Source organism: Mya arenaria, chromosome 5, assembly GCF_026914265.1.
Source record: "Mya arenaria isolate MELC-2E11 chromosome 5, ASM2691426v1".
In the NCBI taxonomy this organism is placed as follows: domain Eukaryota; kingdom Metazoa; phylum Mollusca; class Bivalvia; order Myida; family Myidae; genus Mya; species Mya arenaria.
The window spans coordinates 18,326,415-18,352,037 of record NC_069126.1 but is presented as its reverse complement, the minus strand read 5'-3'; the positions used below and the strand labels follow the sequence as shown (position 1 = coordinate 18,352,037).

Sequence of the window (25,623 nt, the reverse complement as noted above, 5' to 3'; positions counted from 1 at the left end):
AAACTTCTCAAAATTTGCAGACAATTTGAAGTTTCAGGATTGTGTTTATCCTAGGGTTTGCAATCTAAACAAGATACAATCTTTAATTACCCAAGGATGTATAGTTCAACTTTCCCTGTTATTTCTTATCTGCTGATTAATGAAGTATTCCCAAGTGCTTTCGGGTGGAAATACATTTTTTTTTCTAATTTAGCATTGTTACGTCAGCTCTTTACATGTTAACTAGATAAAGATTTTGTATAATTCACCATTGAATAAAGTTTATGCACCAGGGTAAATGAAAATGGTCTGTGTTTGTTTCAAATTTGGAAAGAAAATAGCATTTTGAGATATAACATGCCAACATTCCTGTCTGTTCTATAATCAAAAATGGATTTCAACATGCTAGTTTAACTGTCTGTCTATATTTATTAAAGTTGTGATTTGAAACTTCAATAAATTTTAAATCTCACAAACAAGATAAACCCTTTCAATCTGAGCTTAACTTTATCCTATTGGCATCAAAAGCAAAAAAAAATGGCCTATACTTAAATATTTAAATCTGAAAAAAAGAAAAACAGCTTTGACTTAATATTCTTGTTGATATCCAGAGAAAAAACCCTTCTTAAACTGTAAAAAAATAATTTGAATTAAAGTTAGATTATTATGAGCTTTGAACTACAATTATATTTGATAAAATGTGAAGTACTTGAACCAATTAGTGTACTGATATACATGTGCAACCATGAGTTACTTTTATGATGGAATTCCAGGCATCCACTTACGGAAAGAGTCTGAAAAACACCAGAAAAATCAAGGACTCCCGTTGGCGTCAAAACGGAAGTTACGGAAACGTCGTTCCCATGGCGTGCGAGGAACACTCACACCGGGGGATATTTCCTCGACATCACGACAAATGTCACGATCTCAGGCAGATAAAATGGCGCCTCCTGCTGCACCTAGCAGAAGTGAGTCTGAGCTGTTAAAAATACATTCTACTCTGTTACTGTATAAGTAAAATGAATTTATGGAACTAAATCAAATAATAAGTTCAATACTCAGTTTGATGCTTAAAGGAACTTTTTGACAGGTTAAATGTTGGAAACATTATTTTATCAAAATTAAATTGAGTTACTTTACATGTAACTGTTATGAACATTTTAACCAACATCAACTGGCAAATTCTTGTTTGAACAGAATTTTGTAACTACAAACCTAAAATAGTTAATCTTCAATAGCATTATTAATGATCTTCTACAAAACAGAGCACTTTTGATGGTTATATATCATTGAAACAATATCATTCAAACAAGCAATTTCTTCACATTTTTCATGAAAGTAATGTTTTCAGTGTCAAACCATATCAAATGTGAATGAATCCCTTCATGTCCCCATCAGTAGTTTATATTCATTGTTCAACATGCCCTAGCTGTGTATTATAGGTATCATTTTTATGTCGAAATTAGAATATTGATCGTCCTCGATAGCAGCGCCAATATGTAAATCAACCTGAGCATTGTTTGACACAATGGGAAATGATTTCTTTGCCTTATTAAGATAAAACCTAAAGTGGGAATGTGTTGACACTGAAGGTAGATCTCTATCAAATTGAGCACATCTCTCTTGTTTAACGACTTTGAACATGGTTTTGTGCCTGAAATCTTCTGTGTATTATTTGATATTAATTCTGATCACGCTTGATAGTAAAATCAGTCTGCTTCTCAAAGTTGAGTGATGTTTAAGTGATGTTTTATGATTGCAGTTGTCTTCTTGAAATAAAACAGGCTTTAATGATCTATCAAAGTACGTGTTTGTCATGTTTTTGTTAACATAGACATAAACAACACTTCAGTGAACTATATGGTATACTGTAGATGAAAACAATACTAACGCCCAAACAAAAGAGAGTCTAGTTTTGATGGCCTGGCCTGACTAAAAAGTAATGGCTGACCCTTATTTTTTAAAAAAAGAAAAAGCAAAGTGTACAAATGAATTATATATGGTGTATGAATGTGCGTTATTCAGAACAAGTTGTGTCAAATAAAAAACTAATGCATACATGGAACAGAGATGCATAAAAAAGAATTGTACAAGATTTTACTAATAATCTATCCTACATACCCTCCTTTTTTCAGGCTTGGTACAGGAACCACGCTTGCTTTTTATTTGGCCTAATGTTTAATGGACTTAAGCTTGGTTGGCATTATTAGATAAACAAAACACTGCAACATTATCTCAATGTTTTATCTTCCTCTATTTTCAGCACTTTCTGTCCAAAAAGAGGAGAAATTGCTGAACCTAAATGCTGACACTTTGGTTCGCATTGTCTGCTGCATGTGAGTCTGCAATTTGTTACTCTGTCTGCACAATAAACACCGGCACATTGTCTTATAAATAACATTAGTTGAAATGAAAGGACATGCAATATTACTTTGTCTGTGCGATAAAACAAATTCAAGGTTGTCAGTTTAACTGCAATGTGGTGCAATCAATAAAGGTTGGCAATTTACTGTTACAATGTCTCTCATAGAATGTGAAGATAATAAAAATGTCTCCAACTGAGGGCATTTTTGGAAGACAAAAATCAGCATGGTGTTATTGTTTAATGGTGAATGCTCATAAATTTGTCAGAGCCAAGGGAGAAATAATGTTTGTCTCCAGCCTTAAAAGGGCATAAATTCACTTTATAATGAAGAACAACTACGCTTTATCCCTATATTTTTATTTAAAAATGAGAGAAAAATATTTGCAAGTTTACGGGTGCAAAATGAATGGCGTGTATTGAAATTCTGTTTTCTTGGAAGTGTCCAAGGGCTGTTTCAGACTCCTCAGCTCATGGCGAGGGCTTTGTCCTGGACCCAAAGTGTTACACAATAGTGTCCCCCTGGTGTACAAAGCCTAGCACTCTAGATTATATTCTGCCTACAATGTTCAGAAACACTTCCTTTAATAAGCTCTATGTTGTTTTTCAGTCTGGTGCTACTGGTCATGTTCAACGCACTGCTGTTCTACAAACTCTGGTCCCTGGAGACAGCCGCTAACCTTCTGTACTTCCCTGACTCTGGGGCCACCTTCTCATCCCTCCACAAGTATGGGTTTGTACCAGCTCAGATGTTATTAAAGCTGCACTCTCACAGATTTACCGTTTTGACAACTTTTTAAATTTTTGTCTTGGAATGAGCCAATTTTGGCGTAAATATCTGCAAACCAGTGATATAAGACTGCTGACAAAAGATCAGATCGCAGATTTTCATATTTCCGTTCGAAAATTAATATTTAATGGCTAAAAGCGTTACTAACGGTTTTTGAAAAATGCATCAAACATCAATTTTTGAACTTAAATATGAAATCTGCGATCTGATTTTTTGTCAGTAGTCTTATATCACTAGCTTCCATGCATTTGCGCATAAATTGGCTTGTTCCAAGACAAAAAATACAAAAGTTGTCAAAACGTTCAATCTGTGAGAGTGCAGCTATAAAACAGGATAGGAGAATATAATTGTGTTAAAAAACCGGACTACATGTTTTCATATCTTGCTACTTTTTAACAAAATTCATCATTAAGTTCATTCAATGATTATAGTTTATTTTTTTCTGTTTTCAGGATAATGCAGTAACCTGATTTATATCAATGATATAAATCAGGTTACTGCATTATCCTGAAAACAGAAAAACTAAACTATAACCAAAACCTTACTGCTGTTGACATAATCCTATTCATAAGGGCAAACCTGAGAGTCAGTTAGCACTAATTTGATGCCTGTTTCCAAGAACGCCATTTTTCATGTGTCGGCTAGATGGAGCTGATTGTGTATATGTGAAGAATTGTTTGGGATGTAATTGAACAGTTCTGTATTTTATTTGTCAGTAGATTCCCGGAAATATAGAACTGTGTGACTGATCAAATATATCACTGATTTTTTTACTGGTAATAATTGAGATTAATACGCAAGATCATTCACATGCCTCTTATTAAGTAACTCAACGCATGCATTGTAACCAGGTTTTTGACATTTACAGTGGTATAATGAGGCCATTAATTACAGAAATCTGCGTTTTTTTTGTGTTTTTTTCTATTATGAACTGCCTAATTTGAATAATTAACCGAGTTCTTGTATGGGGTTGAAATTCTATTTAGCTGTTGAGAAGTTTTTGATATCTGTCAGTGTGAATTGTGCGGAAAAAATTGCAGTAAATCCATTATCATGTTAGATTTCATTGCAAAAAAGTTGATATGCACAGTTATATCATTTCCGTAAGAAGGAAGCAATCAATATTGCTGTACAACCCCTAGAGCCATAGTTGTTCATTTGCAAATATGCTCACATTCATGATGAATTATTATGCCTCAAGATAAATACTCAATACAGTTAAACAGAAAGAGGATGATTTATGTCCAACAAACAATTAATAAGCCATTACGATTACCTAACGTTTTGTGCATGTCCCCATTGGATTTGGTAATAAGCCAATTACCACAGGTAAAGAGTGTTGTTATTTAAATTAAAATAGCTAAGTATTATGACCGATCAGGCTTTTGAAACTCAATAACATGTGGAAGAGACATTTTATTTCCACCAGGCACTCATGTCTATGTTTGTCACTATTGCAGACATCCGCCCCAGAGTCAGGAAGAATGGGTGCGGTTACTACAGCAACAACAACACCTACATGAGGCTGAGATGCACAAGTGGCAGGACCTGCTTGCTGCTTCTATATCCATGGTTGATCAGGTGGGAGTAGTTTAGATCAGACATATTGATTTTAGTTCAGTTGTGAAGATAGCTGTAAGCTGATATAAATCAATCTATAGTCCATTTCCTGGGTAGAAACCATATCCGGCCCCAATATCACGAAAATAACATCATATTTGTTTTTACACCTTTTAAGAGCGCATTCTATCATAGAATATGTTGATTTAAACATTTGGTCAAGGTTCTAAAGGTAAAATATGAAACAGCTGAAAAAGTAGTTGTGTACAATCCTTTATTTTTGAACTATTACTCTTGCATATTCTTATGCTCTAGAAACATTTTTTCTTCGAAATATTGACAATTCTTTTATCGACACATTACAATAAAAAGTATGTTTTCAAAAAGTATAAAGACATGCAGAATTATGCAGAATTTTAAATTAATATGATATGATTTTATGTGGTAAAATGAGTTCAGTCAGAGATTGAGATTTGACTCAAGTTTTTTTCGTGATATTGGGGTCTGGTGTCCATTGTGAGGAGCTACAAGAATGATCCCTTAGTGGGACTTGGACCCACGATCTCATGGCAGGGAGGCGATTACAGCCATAACACCAGACCACTCTTTTAACTCATCTGTTCTTCACTGTATTGCCTTGTGTCTTTGTTTGGCTGCAAAATCATCAAAATAGTTTTAAGATATTGAAATGTTACTTGGTACACATGTTTAATTTCACAATGCTCATAATATTTATGTAGCAAGTCCCAAAATACCCTGGCTCTAGTATTTGTTTAGTTGTTCCACTTATTGGACTGAAGAAAAACAGATGAACTTTGTAATGCACTTTTAGTACTATTTTTATCTTCAAAACCAGGGAGTTGTTTATGTGAAATGATTTTTTTTTTATTCCATTTAAAAACCTCTTATCCTCTCATATTTGGAAAAGAGTTTTACATTTGTGGGGTTTTATCTTCTGGTAAGTCTCTGTCATTTTCCCTTGAGGTTCTCTTGGTGTGGATATTTTTTTTTGAGAAAAATGAAATAATTTTCCCTCAAAGCCAAGAAACGTTATTAAAAAAAGTTGAAGTAAGTAATATATTTCTCTATCGATCATGATTATCCCTGAAAGTTTTTACCATTTTGACTGCTTGTTTGAGGGAAAAATGACTGCTTTATAACCTGTAAAACATACTTCAAAATAATCCAAATTTATCATCAGTTCTGTATTTTTTTTATATGAAGTGGCTTGGTTGACTTTTAAGTTGTTTTTTTACCTGGAATTAGCAAAGATGTTGTCTTGTTTTATTCCAAGTCACCACTCAATCTAATGAGTGATAATTTCTGACCTACTGACCCACTTAAACAAGTCTGATTCGGGCCACTCAAACAATTCGTTAAGGATAACCTTATGATGATATAATGCCTAACGTTACATATCTTCTTTTACAGATGAAGCAGACTCTAGTCAATCTTAAAGAACATGTGGCACTGTCTGTGTCTGCCTTTCCCTCCAGTGATCCATCCATGAGTTCTGAAGCTACTTCTGAAGAATAGCAACAACCTTGGCTGTAGGATAGATGACTGGGTTAATGAACTAGTCTGTTGGGGCAATAAACATAACTTACTGATAATGGGCTGCCCCATGATTATTGCAGATAGATTGGTTAAAGTTTCCATGGCAGCCATCAAACATTTAACAATCAACCTTGGTCACTAAAGTGATACAAATCTACATAAGTACAGAACTAAAGCTTTGGTGCTGGAATCCTGAAATGAAGATGACCTTGCACATTGCAGTGACCTTAACCTTGAAATAGTTGCTACCGAGATATAAATCTCATTCCTTACCATTAGTAACCTTTACCTTTGGTTACCATGGGGATGATGCATTGGTAACCTTCTTTCTTGGTGCAAGATTTAGTGTGCAGTGCTGAATTGTTGCAGCCTTATTGGAGCAGCTTGTAAGATCGGACGTTGCTATCAGTAGGAGTAGGAATCAACTGATGGAACATGTTGTTTTGCTCTTAGACTTAAAGCTTTATTGAAATTACTGGACATTAGTGATTACAATACAGAGTTTCAGACTTACTATATCTTAAGACCTGGAAATGAATGACTATATTACATGACGGGCATTGTGCAATGATGCATAATATTCATTATCTTGAATGTTTTAATAATGCAAAGTTGAAAAGCATACCTTAGATGTTATTAATAAGTACATGTAATACAATTTCGCTTTCTGTTATTTTTCAATAGTTCTGTGTTACATGTTTATATTTAAGGAACAAATGTAGTACCCAGTACTGTGATTCTTGATGCGTTGATAAATACTGTGTTGAACTCATGATTGTGCTTGTTTATCTGTGATTCAGTTTTGTAATGCACAGATACTAAACCAATGGCAAGTTGGCATCTTTTCATACAATAAATGTTTCAAATATGATATAACTCTTATATCCAAGGGAGTAAAAGCAAAACAACAGTATAACCTCAAAGGTGTATTTTCATATAAATGTAATACATATTCACACCCAGGGCATTCACTTTCTTTCTATACCATATTTCAACTGTATTACTGTTGCTTTTTGTCCAATGCTCAAAATAATTCGTAATGAGATGTATATTTAAGTTAACATTGGAATTCTATTATTAGTGATTATATCTGAGGTGGTTTTTGATACTGCATCATAAAGTGGATTTATGCAAACAGTTCATGAGCATATTTTAATGATTTATTCCTGATGGGGCTTGCAGATGTATAAAAGCACTTAAGTGCCTCGAGATTTTGATAGTTATTATGAATTTTGTGTGAATATTTAAAAAGTAAAACAAACATTTGGGGTGTATTTTGTTACCAATAGATGAATACTGCTTCAGCTGGCTATTTATTCATTTGTTGTCCTTTAGTACCACTGATTTGATACAGAGATTTGATTTTAAATTATTTTGCACAAAGTGCTGAAGGTTTTACATATACTACCAATAGATAAATCTTTTAAGGACACCAATTCGGACGTATGGTCACTGTATGTCCCAAGTGCCTTCTCCCTGACCATTTGCCATATATACTTCTTTCCATACATGTTTTCCATATTCCATTTAAATCATTCCATTATCAGAGCTGCGTTCTATTGTTGAAATGAAATGATTTCACCTTGAATGTCAAGGCTGTATGAATGTTACTATGATAAATTATGTTGTTTTAAAAAATGAGATTTTGCATTTGATAACTTGATAGCAAAAACAGTTTGAAGAGAATATGACCTCTACATGTATAATGTAATGCTTATGGAAGTATCATGACAACCATAATGTCTCAAAAAGTATAATATCTTGACTTGATTTTGCAGTCGCACTTTATAAAGTGATTTCTTTTTATGTGTTATAAACTATATAGCCTGTGTGTTTCATCTATCGGTGTACTAAGATTTCCTTTGCTTATTGTAAAATCAAAGTTGATATAAATGTATAATTTTTAATACATATATGTTGAGGATTTAATTACCTTTAAAATTATGTGGCCATAAAAGTATTTCTATAGTAAATGTCCGACACCTGACCTATTTGTTGACATAGGGGTCGGCCATTTTATTTTGTGACGTATGTACAATCAACCGGTGTATATGACATTTTCAGTAGATAACAATACCAAACATGGAGGTAACGTGACCGCGAATATGCACATTGTTAAGAAGCACCTGTCTGTGACGTCATCAGCATATATAAATAGATGAAATCGGGAAAATCCGATCTGGGATTTGCGAGATTCTAGCAATAGCAATGGCTTACATTTAGAAAGTTGAATTAGAATATAGAAAAAATGTAATTACGTATATTTTTTTTGATTTTGGGGGAATACTTACGCGTAGAAACGACATGATCTTTTTTTGTTTGTAGCTGACAGTTCTCTCGAATGAATATAAACAATATGAAGTGCAGGTACCCCGTTCACGTGATCGATATTCGGCATGTTTCGGATTACATCGATAGACGGTATACACCGATAGATGAAACATTGAGTATACTGTAAGCATATTAGTTGTTGAATAATTTATGTTTCTTCATGTTATGGAAAATGAATTGAACATTATCAATGTAATATCCTTATCTTCTTCTAAAATCATACAAATTATAACTAATAGATAATGCATGACATTGTCATTGTTACTGACAAAGTCAGTTATTTATAAGCCGATGTTACAACGTTGAACAACTGTACTGTACGTGTTTTCAAAAACTTTGTTCAACTTATTCATTTGAAACATTTGTGACATTGTAACAAGTAGCAGCCTTTGTTTAGAAAGGTGAAAAAAAGACAGTTTTATCGATAAAATCCGATTTAAGTTTGAAATGTATTTTCCAGGTTAATTGTCTCTTGCTCTATAGTACTATAATTTCTGTGAGAAATCATAGATTGATGTTGAATATCTCCCTTGATTTATTTATTTCTACATCATGTTTGTTATACTCTAAGTCATAATACAGCTGTTATATTCCATGCATGCTCTTGTTGTTAGATGAATTGTTTATGTGTTGGTGCAATACACTAGACTGTTATCACCTGTTATACATTGTTTATGAACTGTATGATGTCTTTAAAGTGCACAAAGAACTTCTTGAATGATGTCGAGGATATATAATGGGCATGTTCCTACATGAGGGTTGACAGCTAAAAGGTTATAGTTGCTTCTTTACTTAATGTCATTTAGAACCTTTTTGCCTTCACTCCTTGATGTTGATTTCTGACAGAACATGTCTCGCTGTCCTTTGAAATTTAGAATAAATACTATGGACAAATAAAATAGTTCATCTAAAACAGTACCATGAATGTGTTGAAGCGTTTTGGTTATAAGATAACATGCATGCCATATTTCTGAGACCACCCCATGGACTTGTATCATTATCTCAATAGAATTGCAACACTTCTAAAACACATGCCAATATTTCATACATGCCACTTCCTGGAAGGCTTCCCAGGAGGTTTTGCTCAGAAACCCAAGGCATTTTCCCTCAACATACCATCCATAATAATATGTAACCTTTCAGAAAAATTGGATGTTATGAGATATTTATTGAACAAACTTACATGTTTTATCTCATTTTTGGTGTCCATTATGATACAGACGACTGTTGACTCATTGTGTTGTTAATGTTAGTTTATATTTATTTTCAACTGTTCTGTTATGAATCATGAGTAGGGAGGTTATTGAAAGATTTAAAGCATATTATTAAAAACTTCAAAAATAGGTTATACTGTTTGAATTGTTTATACGTCCTGAACATGAACTATCACAGACCCACTGATGTAGTTATAAGTATTTGAGGCCTATATGTGTATTGCCTACATGTATGTCACATCTCACATTTAATCACATTTGTATATTTGGGATAAAACATGATGTTTAGACAGGCATGCAAACCATTCTCACTAATTTCGGAATTGTTCTTTTATAGGGATTTCTGTCAAACTTGTTCCTTTATAGGGATTTCTGTCAAACTTGTTCCTTTATAATTATGGAGTTCAGTCAAACTTGTTCCTTTATATGGAGTTCAGTCAAACTTGTTCCTTTATAATTATGGAGTTCAGTCAAACTTGTTCCTTTATTATTATGGAGTTCAGTCAAACTTGTTTCTTTATAATTATGGAGTTCAGTCAAACTTGTTCCTTTATAATTATGGAGTTCAGTCAAACTTGTTCCTTTATAATTATGGAGTTCGGTCAAACTTGTTCCTTTATATGGAGTTCAGTCAAACTTGTTCCTTTATAATTATGGAGTTCAGTCAAACTTGTTCCTTTATAATTATGGAGTTCAGTCAAACTTGTTCCTTTATCATTATGGAGTTCAGTCAAACTTGTTCCTTTATATGGAGTTCAGGCAAACTTGTTCCTTTATAATTATGGAGTTCAGTCAAACTTGTTCCTTTATATGGAGTTCAGTCAAACTTGTTCCTTTATATGGAGTCCAGTCAAACTTGTTCCTTTATAGGGAGTTCAGTTTAACTTGTTCCTTTATAGGGAGTTCAGTCAAACTTGTTCCTCTATAGGAATTTCAGTCAAACTTGATTCCTCATATGGAATTCAGTCAAACTTGTTCCTTTATAGGGAGTTCAGTCAAACTTGTTCCTTTATAGGGAGTTCAGTCAAACTTGTTCCTTCATATGGAGTTCAGTCAAACGTGTTCCTTTTTATGGAGTTCAGTCAAACTTGTTCCTTTATATGGAGTTCAGTCAAACTTGTTCCTTTATATGGAGTCCAGTCAAACTTGTTCCTTTATATGGAGTCCAGTAAAACTTGTCCTTCAGTCAAACTTGTTCCTCTATAGGAATTTCAGTCAAACTTGATTCCTCATATGGAATTCAGTCAAACTTGTTCCTCTATAGGGAGTTCAGTCAAACTTGTTCCTTTATAGGGAGTTCAGTCAAACTTGTTCCTTCATATGGAGTTCAGTTTAACTTGTTCCTTTATATGGAGTCCAGTCAAACTTGTTCCTCTATAGGAATTTCAGTCAAACTTGATTCCTCATATGGAATTCAGTCAAACTTGACCTTTATAGGGAGTTCAGTCAAACTTGTTCCTTTATAGGGAGTTCAGTCAAACTTGTTCCTTCATATGGAGTTCAGTCAAACTTGTTCCTCTATAGGAATTTCAGTCAAACTTGATTCCTCATATGGAGTTAAGTCAAACTTGTTCCTTCATATGGAGTTCAGTCAAACGTGTTCCTTTATATGGAGTTCAGTCAAACGTGTTCCTTTTTATGGAGTTCAGTCAAACTTGTTCCTTTATATGGAGTTCAGTCAAACTTGTTCCTTTATATGGAGTTCAGTCAAACGTGTTCCTTCATATGGAGTTCAGTTTAACTTGTTCCTTCATATGGAGTTCAGTCAAACTTGTTCCTTCATATGGAGTTCAGTCAAACTTGTTCCTTTATATGGAGTTCAGTCCAACTTGTTCCTTTTTATGGAGTTCAGTCAAACGTGTTCCTCTATATGGATTTTGTCAAAATTCTTCCTTTATATGGAATTTAGTCAAACTTAGTATAGATGTAGAGGACCAAAAGTAAGTATAGTAAGAGGACCATAGTAAGTTTGCTTTGGCATATCATTGCAATTTGGCTTAATAATCAAGGTCATGCTTGGTGGGCAGCCCAACAGTGATTTTTTAACAATACATTAAGCCATTACTATGTGATTTGATACATCAGGTCTAAGGGTTTGGGTATAACAATTTCAAAGCTAAAGGCCATTGTCACATCTTGTTCTTTTTGCAGAAAGAGGGATTACTTTCTCCGCCGTTTCAGATCAACAACTCTGAGTGGCATTGTGTAGTGTCTTTAAACTTGGTAAGCACATTGGTCCTGGTCATTAAATGACCCCTATTGCATTGGGGTCAAAGGTCAAGGTCATAGTGACGTTAACTAAAATAATAATGGACACTCTCGACGATGTCGGGTGTTCGGCGCCGTATGGTAAAATGTTCGAACCGTATGCAAAAGATGAAAACTGACACCACTTTATTGCATTTTTGTTACGTGAGGTGTACCTCGAACAGGTTATAAGGGAATGTTTGATACTGGGTTGTCCTTTCCGATGTATAATATAATACTTACATTCCATATGACAAAAAACAGTTTAAAGTAATTTATATAAAAACAACAACAACAACAACATTTGACCATTTGCCCATGTGGTATAAGATCAGACTGGGCTGCTGGCATTGTCCATGCACATGTCATTGCATCATTATGGAGGATAAAAAAAAAGTTGTTTAGTGAAATATAATGCCGGGTATCTGGCCCTCGCGTTCTGTGGTACAGTTTTGTGCCACAATACTCGTCTTAAAGAAAAACTGCACTTTTTCGCAATAAACCATCGATTTCCCACAAACTCCTCGTTTAGTCTGAGGCCCGTCCATGTACAGTGCTATTGTGTACCACGTCATTGGTTTAAGGGTTAATCCGTTGTGAAACAATACGTCATAAGTTTCCACTTGAGACATGGTTTCTATGGTTACGTCATGTTTGATAATGAGCTCAAGTTTTTCGCTTAGAACTCTCACCGAGACGTCATAAGACGCCTCGCCGACGTAACAACTGTAAACTACCACGCCATCTAGTACCACCTGATTGGAACACTGAAACTGAATTGCGTCACAGTAATAATTTCCCACGTTCCAGGCACCGGAAGTGATGTCAAATCGATAGGCGCGTGTCATTGCTCGTCGCCTCGTTATGAAGTTAGCAACATTAGGTGATGTTCTACTATGTAGGTATTGAAAGACAGCTATTGTCTCGTCCTTCGAAAGTAGACCTTGATTGGCAACATTTTTAGAAAAGAAATCGATATCAAGAACGGGGAATCTTATTAGGAACTTGTTATTTCCTAGTACCCTATTCAAATTATCCCCGTTCACCGGTAGTCGCTGCTTCTTGCATGCCTTCGTTGCCCAGGTAACGGCGGCTTTGTAGACGACAGATTCGTCTGCTCGCAGTTCGTCTGCAGCCAACACAGTGGCTAGGCAACGGTCACAAATTTTCTCGAACTCTGGTGATGTAAGGACAGCATTGGCGTTCTCGTATATATAGTTCAAGCAGGTTTTCTGGAAATCAATACGAAATGCGAAGTTACTATTCACACAATAACTCACAGGGTTTGTTAATCGGTATTCTTTCAAATTAAAAGGCCAAGGTCATATTGAACATAAGGTCCGTACGAAAGATATTGATGCTATCTAATCAAGCGTTGCCAGCTGGTTATTCTTTGCCTTTTGATTCGAAAGAGAAGAAGAAAACCACAACACAAGGTATCTGTAATTTGATGTGTTTTTTATTAAAATTTTGATTCATTAAAACAGCAAGGAATGAGCACGTCTATGGACATGAAACTTCCATATTGATAATGAAGTCCTGTATACTAGAGTTGATGTTAACACAATCTCCCCTGATTCTTTTCTCGTGTGACTGGAAACTGGACGCTGGCCATGCACGGATGAACGCTAGGTTACTGCACGTGCAAACGACCGGAGATCCGACAAGACTCGCGGAAAACCGGTCGGCAGTGTGCATGATGGCCGCGGGGACTGACGTCAGATTAGTACGTTCTAAGTGGAGGTCTCGCAGCGTGTAACTAGTGCTGAACGCGTGTGGATCAATATACGCCAACGGAATGTCGTTTAATGTCACCTGACGTAGCTTTTTTAGATTTGATAAGGTGGTCCCATCTATAGATGTCATTTTATTGCCACTGGCTATAAGCGTTAAAAGTTCCGGCATTTTTGATATAACGGACGGCAATCGTGTGAACTGATTGTGTCCGATGTAGAAATAATACAGAGGGGCTCCGGTAGGCACGGCATCAGCAGGAATCTCCGAAATGAAATTATTACTCAGGCCTAATGTCGTCGTGTTAGGGAACACTTTAAACACATTTGAAGGAAAGAAGAACAGATTGTTATAATTCAGACTAACATACCCTACGTTACTCAAAGGTACGGCGCACGTCGACATTAGATGAGTTGCGGTATTCGGAATGTGAGTGTTAAACTGAAACTCAAGGTGAATTAGACTACGCAGCTGGCAAATTGCAGCGGGTATTCCGTTCAGCTTGGACTTCTCGATTTCAAAACGCTCAATTTTGAGCATCCCGCCGAAGGCAGTATCAGGAAGCGTTCGGAAGGGGATGTTAGTGAGATGAAGTTCAGTCACTTCTGTGAGATGGTTCATGGCCCGCGGCCATATCGCCAGAGCGCTCATATCAATGTGAAACGTCTTTAACGTCCGGCCGATGTGGGTCATTATTCCGTCACTCAGGTAAGCCACGTGGTTGTCAAGCAGCCAAAGACTATCCAGGTTTGCTATTTTCATCAAAGCTCTTGGTAACGAGGTCAAATTATTATTTGACAGATTGATTTCTACAGAACTGTTACCAAATCCATCAAAGGCGTCATCGTTGATTGAAGCAATGCGGTTCTCTTGTAGAAATATTGTGATTCGATCTATGTTGGTTTCATTGATATTTCCAAGCGCATGCGCAGGAACGCTCGTGAATTTATTCGTCCGGAGATCTAATGTCAGCTCCCGGTGATTTAGCGCTGTGAAGTTGAACAGGGGTACGGTTGTCAGATGCTTGTATACACAGTTCACCACGGTGCCATAGCAACGGCAAGGGGGTGGGGCAGGACAAGGGTCGTTAAAGATGAAACCACGCCCCAGGGTGGCAGTCAATATTGTGAATATCAGAACTGAAAATAAAATGAAGACCTTTGTTTTATATATCTTGCAGGTAGCTGCTTGAATCAGTATAAACCGATTTGCTTTTTGTATACTTCATATTATTGATGTACATATTGAAACAGACAATACTATATATTTAAATCTCTTAAAAAAAACACAAAACTAAACAAAAGAAACAATTCAACTCGTTTTACGAAATTTGTTGGCCATGCTTAAGTATTATGCAGAACGCGTGTTAGTTCCCTTTATATAGAAACGACATTTATGTTTGTTATATATGCATGATTTATTTTAAGGAATATCAACATATGTAAATGAAAGTAACATTTCAGAAAAGTAAAACTAAATAATAACTTAAAGTGTGAACTTACTTTTGAGCATTTTCGTACAATTCGAAAATATCTCGTTTTTATTTCTCCAATGTAAGGCGAAATCTTATCTATGAAGGTCAAAGGCCGAGGTGCACACTTAAATTCGTTATCAAAAAATGTCTGAAATACAAATATTTTAGTGAACCCATCTAATTTGTGGTGCCATTTGAAAGGGGATTTGTTACTGATGGCTAACATGTAAAATAAATATAGATAATATAACAATAAAATATAGACTAATAGCAGTTTATGATTTTGTTCTTTAATTCAACCGAAATCGAACGTGAAATGACCTATTTTACATTCGGTCAAGGCAAAAATATTTTTCTGTATTTCATTACATATTCTTGCTCTACTCTTTTTATCCCTGACACCAACATGATAGTGTGTCACATGAACGGACACCGTGAAGTCCTAGCATACGTTTTCTATCCCGAAGTCGACGGGAATCCAACATTTTCTGCGTTTGGCAAAACTGTATCTAGGGAGTTCACGTAAAACTGCTCTTGAATAGGATATCATCATCACTAATATGACCAACATCATCGACATCACTGTCCTCACCACCACCAGTACCACCACCACTACCACCAAACAGATCATAACGACATCTTTATCGCTTAGTTGTCATTAGTTATCATCGTTTCGCTGTCGCCCCCACTGTCTTGGTAGGGAGAAAAAGGGTCTTTCATTGTTGAATCATTAGAACTACATAACGTGATTCGTATGCCAAGGGCACAGAGATAACTGTTTGTTAGATGGTAATATGTTTCACTGAGTGAGCGCTCAGAGTGGCGTAGCAACGAGTGAAATATTTATCTGGGGGATTCATCAGAATTATATTGCAATGTTACAAGTAACCAAGATATTCTTTATTTTAATTTAATGGCTAAAATTTATAAAATGGCATTTAACTGCAGATTTTCAGAAAAGCGCGCTAAATTCTATGTGAACATAGTGTGATTTCGAAAATGACTTAAGCCCTGTGGGGGCTTAAGTTTGATTTGGAATGAGGGCTCGCTAAAATTACAAACAGTTAAAACTATCAAAATGTTATTTCAAAGGTTGAAATAGTGAAATATTATTTCACGTCACTGATGTTCTGCGGAAAGCATATACTAAATCGTTTTTCTCTTATCGATAATCTCAATCAAAATCACCTTCAGTTCTTCGTCCCGGAAGTGGTGTGCCTGTTCAAGCAACGCGCACACGGTATCTGTGGCGACCCCGGCCGCCAGCTTCTGGCTGCAGAGCCTCGTTAGGGCGCCAAGCTGGTATTTCCGGGCCGCATGCAGCAATGCCGTCGCCGTCTTTGTCGTCACTTCCGCTTGGTCCGTGTATATGTACCTAATGTGAGATGTAATGCACTTTTTAATCCGTACAGACGTAAATCGTTTACTTAGCTAGTAAACTATTTTAGAATATAAGTGGCCGTATCAGTCAGATGCTGTAAAAAGTGTTCGTAAATTTCAAGCTTTTCAAGGCACATTGACTTAAATATTCCCACCATTTTTGTTTAATACTATTCAGGTTTGTTCGGTGAGTAGTGAAACAGTCGTGGAGACCTTACTATGTACATGGTTAAATGACGAAAATAATAATCACTGACTAATACTGCCACCTACGATTTAGAAGTATTTCTTGTTTCGTCAGGAACGTCGGCAATGCATCAGTCAGGCGGTCACCATAAATCATATGTACGTAAGCGAACAGTAAAATGTACCTCAGAATGGTTTTGAAGGCAGTTGGTTCTATATCATCTACGATGATCTGTCCACAATCCTTCCTCTCATCTCGCATAAACATGGTAAAAAACGCCGCACTTCGACTGGCTAGGATGACCTGAAGAATAACAAGAGCGTCGCCGAGCGAACCCAAACACTCGTCTGTTGTTTTTCAGTCTTAAAGGGGGTTTACCCAAAACATATCAATGTCAGATTTAGTGGCCTTACTATATATGTGTCTATTGTCTCTTGCAACATGTGTTTTACTAATGTTATTTGGATACATTGAACTCCGTTAAGTTTTTGCATGCCAACGACCACACCAAGGATATGAGGATACCTCGCCTTCTTTCATTGAAGAAAAGGGGAGCCAAAACAAACCCCGAAAACTTATGGATTTTTTTAACAGACCACACAAAGATCTTTTCACATTTTTGTATTTTACACATTAAATTGACCGCCGCGTGACGTCTGTTTCTGGCACTAAACGGTTTCAAAATAAAACCTTTTAACCTTATGTGCCTTGATGACCTCTGTCTTTTTCCCTCCACCGACGACAAACTCCACATCCGCGAGAACCTCGTGCTGTAACATCTCGTTCAGGCATTGGCCCTGCGTCTTCTCCGACTGCCAGTCGTGGTCCAGCCGAAATCTGTGCGGAAAACATAATTATTGGAGTGAACAAATATGGGTATAACCCGGTGTTTGCATCCATAACATTACGCCATACGGGCATAGGTACACGAACCCACGTAACTCATAACACTCTATAGGCACAATGTTCTACGCAATTTCTATGAAACTTGTATGCCTCTCTTTAAAATATTTGAATGAAGTAGGTCACAAGGTCAGATATGCAAACTCACGTAAGAATACAACCTACATTTTCTGCCAATGATCTTGCATATAGGCACAGGTCGAGTACTAGGCTGAAGCAATAAGACTTTCGCGGGTCTACTGCCACTCATTTACCCCCCCCCCCCCCCCCGTGTTAGATTTGGCGTTGACAATGTGTCAGCCAATTTTTGTATTCAATGTCAGTTAGATGACCTGATTGCTCTCTATGCGCATTTTTAACTATTAAGATATTACTTCATCTCATCAAACTATCACATGGTAGTATGGGAATTGAACTTAATTTAGAAGATGCAGACATTAACGTTTTTTTATGAATACAACTTTACACTGATGACCCGGTTATGTAAGCAGAGAATGGAAATGAGCTGCACAGCCAACATTAACTATCTTTAATACATATTGCAGATGAAGCTAAACTACATGTAGTTATATTTGGTAAAAATAAACACTCACAATAAACATTCTATTTAGGAGATGAACGAATAGAAACTACAACTAAATGTAAATACCTAGATATTGTTTTAGAAGCTCAGGAAGTTTTATCCAAAATCACATTATAGAACAAGCAAATAAAGCTCTACATCTACTATCCAGAACAATAAAAAATCTTGATTCACCAGGTGACCTACAATTACAGTAATTCTATATATTTTTTTTTGCTACGCTTCTGAAGTTTGGGAAATGAAATACTGAGTGAGATCGAAAAGGTCCATCAGTCTTTTGTACGCGGAATAACATACACCAAACAAAGTTCACCTCTCTATTTTTCGTTGAAATTGTTCATTCTCCCGTATGTATGTTATAATCTCCACATTTAGAGGAAACAAAAGCTTATTCTATATTCGAGTCAAGTAGCCAGGTGATCGACATGAATCCTCTATGACACCATACTCTACCATTTGTTAGCCAACTACAGTCTCAAAACACACGTAATGAATACCATACTTTAAAATTACAGACAAAGGACAAGTACAATGGTAAGTATTGTAATAGTCTACTACTTATGCACCAGTCAATTGTAACCAAATCCCCCCCAGGTCTGGGGAACAGCGGGGACTTTGACTTTCGGCCCAGCCAACCCCGCCTAAAATCCCCGCCCTGCGGGGACGAACAGATGGTAAAATCCCTGCCAAATGCCCCTGCACCCCAGGGACCCTAGGTAAGACCCATTCCCCGCTATTTTTAAAGCGAATAAAAAACCACCGCATTCAACCGGCACTGAAAGGTAAAAACACGGCCCATATCCCCAGCTTTCTCCGGTATACTCCCGGACCGGGGGGGGGGCGTGGTTACAATCGACTGGTGCATAAAGGTCAATTTTAATTACTAGATTTTCATCTATTTTTTATGAGGACGCGGGTGATATTTCTATTTTTCTTAGACGACTGTTTCACCGTTGAATATGTGTTCATGCTCTTTCGTTTTGCATAAGGGAAAATATGCATGTGTTAAACGACCACAAACACAATCGTGACAATTATCTCAGTTTTTTTAATATGTGAAATTCTACATCGACACCGTAGGCGTAGGTATGAAAAAATGCCGTTTCCGGACAGAACCAGACCGGTACACAAATACAGACTCTAGTTCTACATTTTATTTGAGTCATTACTATTTTAGGGGCGGCGGAAATGAGAGAGGGCGGGCGGAGATGCAAATCTAGCAATGTAATTAATGTTGGTTGGAAAGCATTGGTTTTTAATAATAAGTTATGATACGCTGGAGTGCCGAGGATGCAAAAAGGCGTAATGCTCAAATATTTCAAAGATTTCATCATCTGCTTCGAGCGATATACAACTGGCAGTCAGTCATTTAGCCTCATCATGTCATCACATGTGTACGCTCGTGAACTTCCCGTGATTACTTATCTTTTTCGTTAACATTCACTTCGTTGTTTTTTTAGTTTGTTTTTTTAAATTTCTTAGAATCTTTTCACTATTCCTCTTTTGGTTCTTTGCATTTCAAAACAGATTGTCTTGCCTCATTTACACGTTTCATCCAGTCTTGTTACGTTAAACACTTTCCATAAAACTGCTCAGCTCATTTTAGGACAAACTATGCACGAAATACACGAATAGGCCAACACTCCATTTTATCGGTTCCTGTGGGGGGATGAATCATAGTTTCTCAGGAAGTATACCTAAACACAAACTGGGGCTCATTTCAGTAATATATCTTAGGTTCCGAACCGTTACGGAACGATCATGTGAGCAACGATCAATTAGATAATCGCGAACGGAATCTATTTTGTCAATCTTATCGGGGACCCCATTCACAATGTGCATTGCTAGTAAAGTGGGTCATTCCGTTCCCTAATTAAGATCACTTGAAGTCGTCCATTTTTCGAGAGAAGAAATCATTTTATTTTATTGTGAACGAATACACGATTTTACAATCTGTAATAAGAACAAACAACAAAAAATTGATGCAGCTAGATCATGTACAAACAACATACCTGTATAAATGTTAAAAAAATGAAAGAACGTCGATGAGTATTGTTTGAATAAGCATTATGTTTTGATCTGATAATTACGACGTCATACAACCAATTAGCGCATCACATTTTGTCTCCTTGGCTAGTGGTAGAGTACTCGCATGGTTATGAAGCATCGCAACTTAACACACCGGCCGTATCATACCGGAAAACGTTAACTATGCTATATATGGTACCAGTAGCTCCCTTTCCTGGAACTCGACTAAAAGGATAGTACTGGGAAATGATGTAGTCAGTACTTGTTTAAGCCCAGTAAAGTTGTGCCCCATGTGCTAGTGCTTTTCACCGGAACCAATAGATATATTGACATATAGCAAGAGTGTCGAAAAGAACTTTCTTCGATCCCACTCAGTTTCTTAAAATTTTCTAATATCTGGAGTTGACTAGGAATTGCATCTTTTCTGTCTTATGTCATCTATAACATTTTATCACAATTAGGGTGGTATTGGCGTCATGGTTGGATGAAATCATAATATAGCCAATGGGCGCGGGCAGACCTTCATAAACTCTTACAAACAAACATGGATTGACTAGTTTTAAGATCTAGCACCTATATGCATAATTCATGATATCTAGCATTAACATGCCAAAAATGGTCACTTATTCTTAAATGCGTTCGATGACCGTTGATGTATTTGGACCAACAGGGGAAAAAATAACAAAAGCATCATAGCCCTGTGAGTTTATCGACTACACGTAAACGCATGCGTTTTCCTATGATTATTTGACATTGAAATTGCCAATGCTCCAGTGCCCTAGTGTGAGTAAACAAGGAACAGGTGTTTTGCAAACGACAATCGAACTCATAACCAATGTAAGCAAACATTATATAAATAAAGACACAAACATATTATTTATATTTTTTACACAATTTTCTGAATGTTATCATCAAAACTGCGGTTCATACCGCCTGTATAACATAAACACCGGAGTTTTTGGTTCCAACTAGAACTGTCTTATCACATGGTCTTATATCAATTGATTGTGGGTCCTTTATTTCAGATAACCAAGTAGTCACAGTCCTTGACAGCAAGCGCGAACGGAGTGATGTTTCATTGGTGCTCTTGCCTACTTCGCGGTGATCATTTTCCAGCAGTATAAGTTTATGGCAAAATCGGGCTGCCAGAAGACATTTGCCATTCGCATCTGTTATCATATCTTTAGGCCAAGAAAACCCTTTACAGTCAATATATGCAATATTGCCCTTCATTAAATCTACTTTCACCATCCCATCTTCGTAACTTCCGGTCACGTATACTAGAAATGCCTCTCTTGAGAAATGAATTGAAATATAGCATGGCGCCTGCAAAACGTCCGATCCATACCAGTCACTAAAGTTTATTTCAAACAAAACTTGACCGTCCATCTTTCTGACCTGTAGGCTACCTTGTCCAGGATTATTGTGTTGGGTGACAAATATATTCTCATGTAAGACTTCAATGCCCCAGTTAAAACGCTTTGTAGCAAGTTTCTTGTGAAAACTTAAACCATTTTCTGAAACGCATACGAACATTAACACTCGGTCGTTACTCACTGTAATAATTACCTCCTCTGCATTTCGTTTTGATACATCAAATGGTTTGCTCGAAACCTTAAGAACATATACAACTTGAAACTGATTGTTTAACAATTTAAGTTTTCCATTACTGTTATCACATAGCACTGCACGGCCAGACGGGAGTACAACAACTCCGGTGATGTAGCTTTTGTCTTTATCAGAACTGACATTCACATCAAGTTTTTTTGTTATTTCTGGTGTCATCTGATCGAAAACGTATTTTTTGTTTTGAAATTTTCTTTGCTGCAACGCCGTGTTATCTCGAAAGTGTTTATCCATAAATATCAACTTATCTCTCCACTTAAGTTCAAGAACTGACGTTGGGCGTGGCTGATTACTCGTATCACGCGAATTTGTCCCCGGAATATCTGTTTTAGCCGCGGCCACTTCCAATGTAGCTTCAACTTTGGTTTCCTCCTTCTGTACAACAAGTGATTGTCGTGTATTATCCGGTGAATCATTACTGGGTCTTTTCGCATTTTCATTGTTAGTCTCCGTTATTTCACTTTGCGTTTTTAGATTTGTTTTTATGATTTTTCCTGGATTTATTGCCTTTTCAAGAACAGTCGTCAAATCTGAAGTTATTTCGAAGGATATCGTGAACAATTGGTCTTTCTGCCCCTGTAATAGACAGGCGGCGTATTTACATTCTTTGAGGACATTCTGACTTTTTATCTTCATGATGAATAACGCTGCGAGAGACTTTTGTTTCTCGGCTTGCTGTATTTTATCATTTGTGTCATTAACATGATTCATCATATCATCGTATAGTTGTATGCTTTGTCGAGTTTTTAGACAATGTTCAAGCAGTTCTTCCTCCGACTCTTGTATAACAGTTTCCAAGCAGGAGAAAAGCTCCAAAACCTTAGTTTTTTTCTCTTGTACAGATTCTTTGCATTCTTTGATAGACTGTTTTGCTTGATCTATTTTGTCAGAAATGCTCAATTTATTCATCTTTAACACCTCCGTTTGTTTCTTAAGCTGGTCGCAATGTTCTGTAAATTGTTTGCGAATCGTATCTTCTTCACTGCAGATGTCATTAATCGTCTCTATACTGCATTCATTGTGTTTCATGGCTTTACAAAGTCCACAAAAGACAACATCGTGACATTTGCAATAAAACTCGCACTGTTTCATTCTGTGATCATCGCATAATAATATGGAAAGCTTTTCGCCGTCAGAGGCCAACCTCGTCTTTGGCATGGACTCCTCTGTAGCAATCGGATGCCCTCGCGTGGCCTGAAACTTCCGGTGAAACTGAATGCACTCATTACAAAGGTATTCGTTGCAATCGAAACAGTATCCTCTAGAATCCCGCGGCGTGTTGTCGTAGTTACAAGGGTCACACGGCTGGACGGACAATTCCTCAGAACACTTGTTGCTCTCCATGTCGACTTACAAATGTGAATCGTAAGAGCACCTGATATAACTGTGACCTAGACATTTAAAGGACACATGCTGTAGCCCATTATAATCGACTGATAACGCTAACAAGGACTTCGCTTACAGAGATAAGCTCGCCACTTGCTCGAGAAGTGATTACGTGTCCGTATTTAAAACACACACACATACACATTTTTTGTAAATATCTAACGTTATAAAAGAAGATTTATTTCACACCCGATGAGCCAAACGGCCCATGAGGACAAACACAATATTTACAAATATTTACGATGATAAAAACAAATACATGATAAGGAGAAGGCACAAAATAGTTGTTTAAACAATGCTCTGAAGAAAATAATATCATATAATATTTATAATAGTGACTTGTATAACATTGGAGCTACTGTACTGTATACAATTTACTTTTATATTACAGATCTACGTTAAACTTGAATTTAAAACTAAACCATTTAAAAGGGGATCTCATAATGGAATATCTAGTCCGTCTTTATTTCTTTATGACGCTTATTGTCCGTTAGGCCTGTTCGGACTTTAATCTTGCGCCCGTAAACATGGTATTGTTAAATTTTGCCGACTGTCCATGGAGTTTACATTGGATATTTAACGTTTACTTTGAATACTCTTCAGATCTTATGATATGCTAAAGTTTAACTCTTTCAAAATATATTCAAATGTTATCTCACATATTTATGTTGAATGTTTCACAAATGCCTACAAAAACAGTCCGCACAAGATAACATAAAACGCGGGATATTTGGTGTGTACAACTTTCCTAACAATCTCGTAACTTGTTGATTTATACTTCTTTCATGAAAGTGCTTTATATCGCTATTTTGACTGCTGTGTTTTTCAACTGTTTTTCCATAAGTCTTAAAATAGGTAATACCATTGTTAGTATCACCGACCTATAAACCATAAATAGGTCTGTAGCCTAAAGTCTTAAATCCGATGCATATACAATTGATCGTTTAGACATACTTTTAGCGGAAAAGACAACACAGTTAAAATGATTTCAGTTAATATATTCATTCATTGAGAGAAACATTAAGGTAATTTTATCGATAATAATAATTCATTAAACTTGTAAATGGAGAAAGGAAGGCAAACAGCGAGATCCATTGAGATTTGACATTTGATCTATACAAACCTCGTTTTTTGCTGGCTTTCGTCAAGGAAATTAATACACGTTTTGTTTCCCTACCCAAGGCGACCCGGGTTCGATTCCCGGTCTGGGTGCATGTGAAGTTGGTTTGTGGTCACTAAACCTGAGAAGTAGGTTTCCTCCGGTTTCCCCACAGCATAAGACCACTCTCTCGCGTAACACCGTGCCAACGAGAGTAATAAATACTCTCAATACTTCACAATCGTTGTAAAATTAACTAGTTTAAAGTAAACTTATAGCCTTTCTACAGTATCAAAATTCCTATGTAATAAAATAGAAATAAATTATTCTCAAGTTTGGACATTATATTATTTCTATCTGAAATATTCATTGCATTCATTTAGTAATTATGACCAATTTTTTTTCTTGTTTTTAATCATACGAATTACCACTTTCCATGCTATTTTTATCTGAGTGTTTAGTATGACATCTGTTTTATTATCGTCTGCTTCTGCGTACTTGAGGGAGGGCCTCTACTAAGGCTTCACGTGACACTGTAGGCGTAGCCTTATCGCTATCGGCGTGGTGTCAGTTGTGAGACTATACTGATTCTACGTTCAACGCAAGGATTAGCGCTCGAAAAAACACGCATTGAACTCACTGGCGTAGCTCCAAGTAAGCACTCCACGCCCTGGGCATCACTTCTTTTTCAGAAAATGTGCCCTTTAGTCGGGGATTAGATATGTGAGAAAACGCTTCAAAAGGCTTTCAAAAAATAACAGGGTAACTACACCCCTTGACTTCGCCTAGTATATTTTCTTTATTTAATTCTAAGACCTGCGAAAACAGGTAATAGAAACATACACGGTACGCTAAATACGGTCGACCGTACACATCTACGAGTTCAATGACATACCATACATACAGTTTACATCATCGGGACATCAACTCAGTCGGAACGGTTTATGTTCGAAACAAAATACCACTATTATGGAACACTTTCATAGTAAAACAATGAATTAAAACATACGCACCCGACCGACTTTGTCGTCTTGTTCGATTTATTGGTTGGTGGCCGGCCAGTTGGCTTCCGGAATGAATTTTGTACTTCCGGTTTCGACCTCGGCGTGTAAAATGAGTTGTTCCGAGACATATGGACAGTCTTGACTTCTTCTTTTTTTGAGAATTTTTAATTTAGTTTCGA

The 25,623-nt window shown here is 36.5% G+C and overlaps 4 protein-coding genes across 7 annotated transcripts in view; 1 reads left to right on the top strand and 3 right to left on the bottom strand.

Annotated features, from left to right (window-relative positions):
• LOC128234172 (protein Aster-B-like) overlaps positions 1 to 9,922 on the top strand; it is a 43,147-nt gene extending 33,225 nt beyond the window's left edge. For all 4 annotated transcript variants that reach the window (XM_052948212.1, XM_052948215.1, XM_052948213.1 and 1 more), the window contains 5 exons: positions 753 to 947; positions 2,243 to 2,315; positions 2,952 to 3,068; positions 4,592 to 4,712; positions 6,123 to 9,922. In XM_052948212.1, coding sequence (XP_052804172.1) covers positions 753 to 947; positions 2,243 to 2,315; positions 2,952 to 3,068; positions 4,592 to 4,712; positions 6,123 to 6,227 — 611 coding nt within the window. In that variant the 3' untranslated portion in view covers positions 6,228 to 9,922. The remainder of the gene's footprint in view (positions 1 to 752; positions 948 to 2,242; positions 2,316 to 2,951; positions 3,069 to 4,591; positions 4,713 to 6,122) is intronic.
• Positions 9,923 to 12,172: 2,250 nt separating this feature from the next.
• On the bottom strand, positions 12,173 to 25,579 carry LOC128233368 (BTB/POZ domain-containing protein 6-like). The gene is made up of 5 exons (XM_052947015.1): positions 25,454 to 25,579; positions 17,514 to 17,652; positions 17,000 to 17,118; positions 16,437 to 16,623; positions 12,173 to 13,272 (listed from the first exon to the last, which is right to left on the bottom strand). Exons 1-5 carry the CDS (start codon positions 25,570 to 25,572, stop codon positions 12,442 to 12,444), a joined length of 1,395 nt encoding a protein of 464 aa, XP_052802975.1. The 5' UTR covers positions 25,573 to 25,579; the 3' UTR covers positions 12,173 to 12,441.
• Positions 13,502 to 15,328, bottom strand: LOC128233369 (leucine-rich repeat-containing G-protein coupled receptor 5A-like). The gene is made up of 2 exons (XM_052947016.1): positions 15,277 to 15,328; positions 13,502 to 14,913 (listed from the first exon to the last, which is right to left on the bottom strand). The coding sequence occupies exons 1-2, from the start codon at positions 15,284 to 15,286 to the stop codon at positions 13,544 to 13,546; spliced, it is 1,380 nt and encodes a 459-aa protein (XP_052802976.1). The 5' UTR covers positions 15,287 to 15,328; the 3' UTR covers positions 13,502 to 13,543.
• Positions 21,031 to 23,315, bottom strand: LOC128233367 (uncharacterized). The gene has a single exon (XM_052947014.1). The coding sequence runs from the start codon at positions 23,297 to 23,299 to the stop codon at positions 21,254 to 21,256; it is 2,046 nt and encodes a 681-aa protein (XP_052802974.1). The 5' UTR covers positions 23,300 to 23,315; the 3' UTR covers positions 21,031 to 21,253.
• Positions 25,580 to 25,623: the final 44 nt, after the last annotated feature.

Bases quoted from the DNA above. Each gene is read 5' to 3' on its own strand.
- LOC128233367 (XM_052947014.1), bottom strand. From the start codon at position 23,299: ATGGAGAGCAACAAGTGTTCTGAGGAATTGTCCGTCCAGCCGTGTGAC.
- LOC128233368 (XM_052947015.1), bottom strand. From the start codon at position 25,572: ATGTCTCGGAACAACTCATTTTACACGCCGAGGTCGAAACCGGAAGTA. The intron at 16,624-16,999 runs GTACATTTTACT...ATCTCACATTAG, and splicing joins GCCTTCAAAACCATTCTGAG to GTACATATACACGGACCAAG. The intron at 13,273-16,436 runs GTGATTTTGATT...ATTGATTTCCAG, and splicing joins TCCGGGACGAAGAACTGAAG to AAAACCTGCTTGAACTATAT.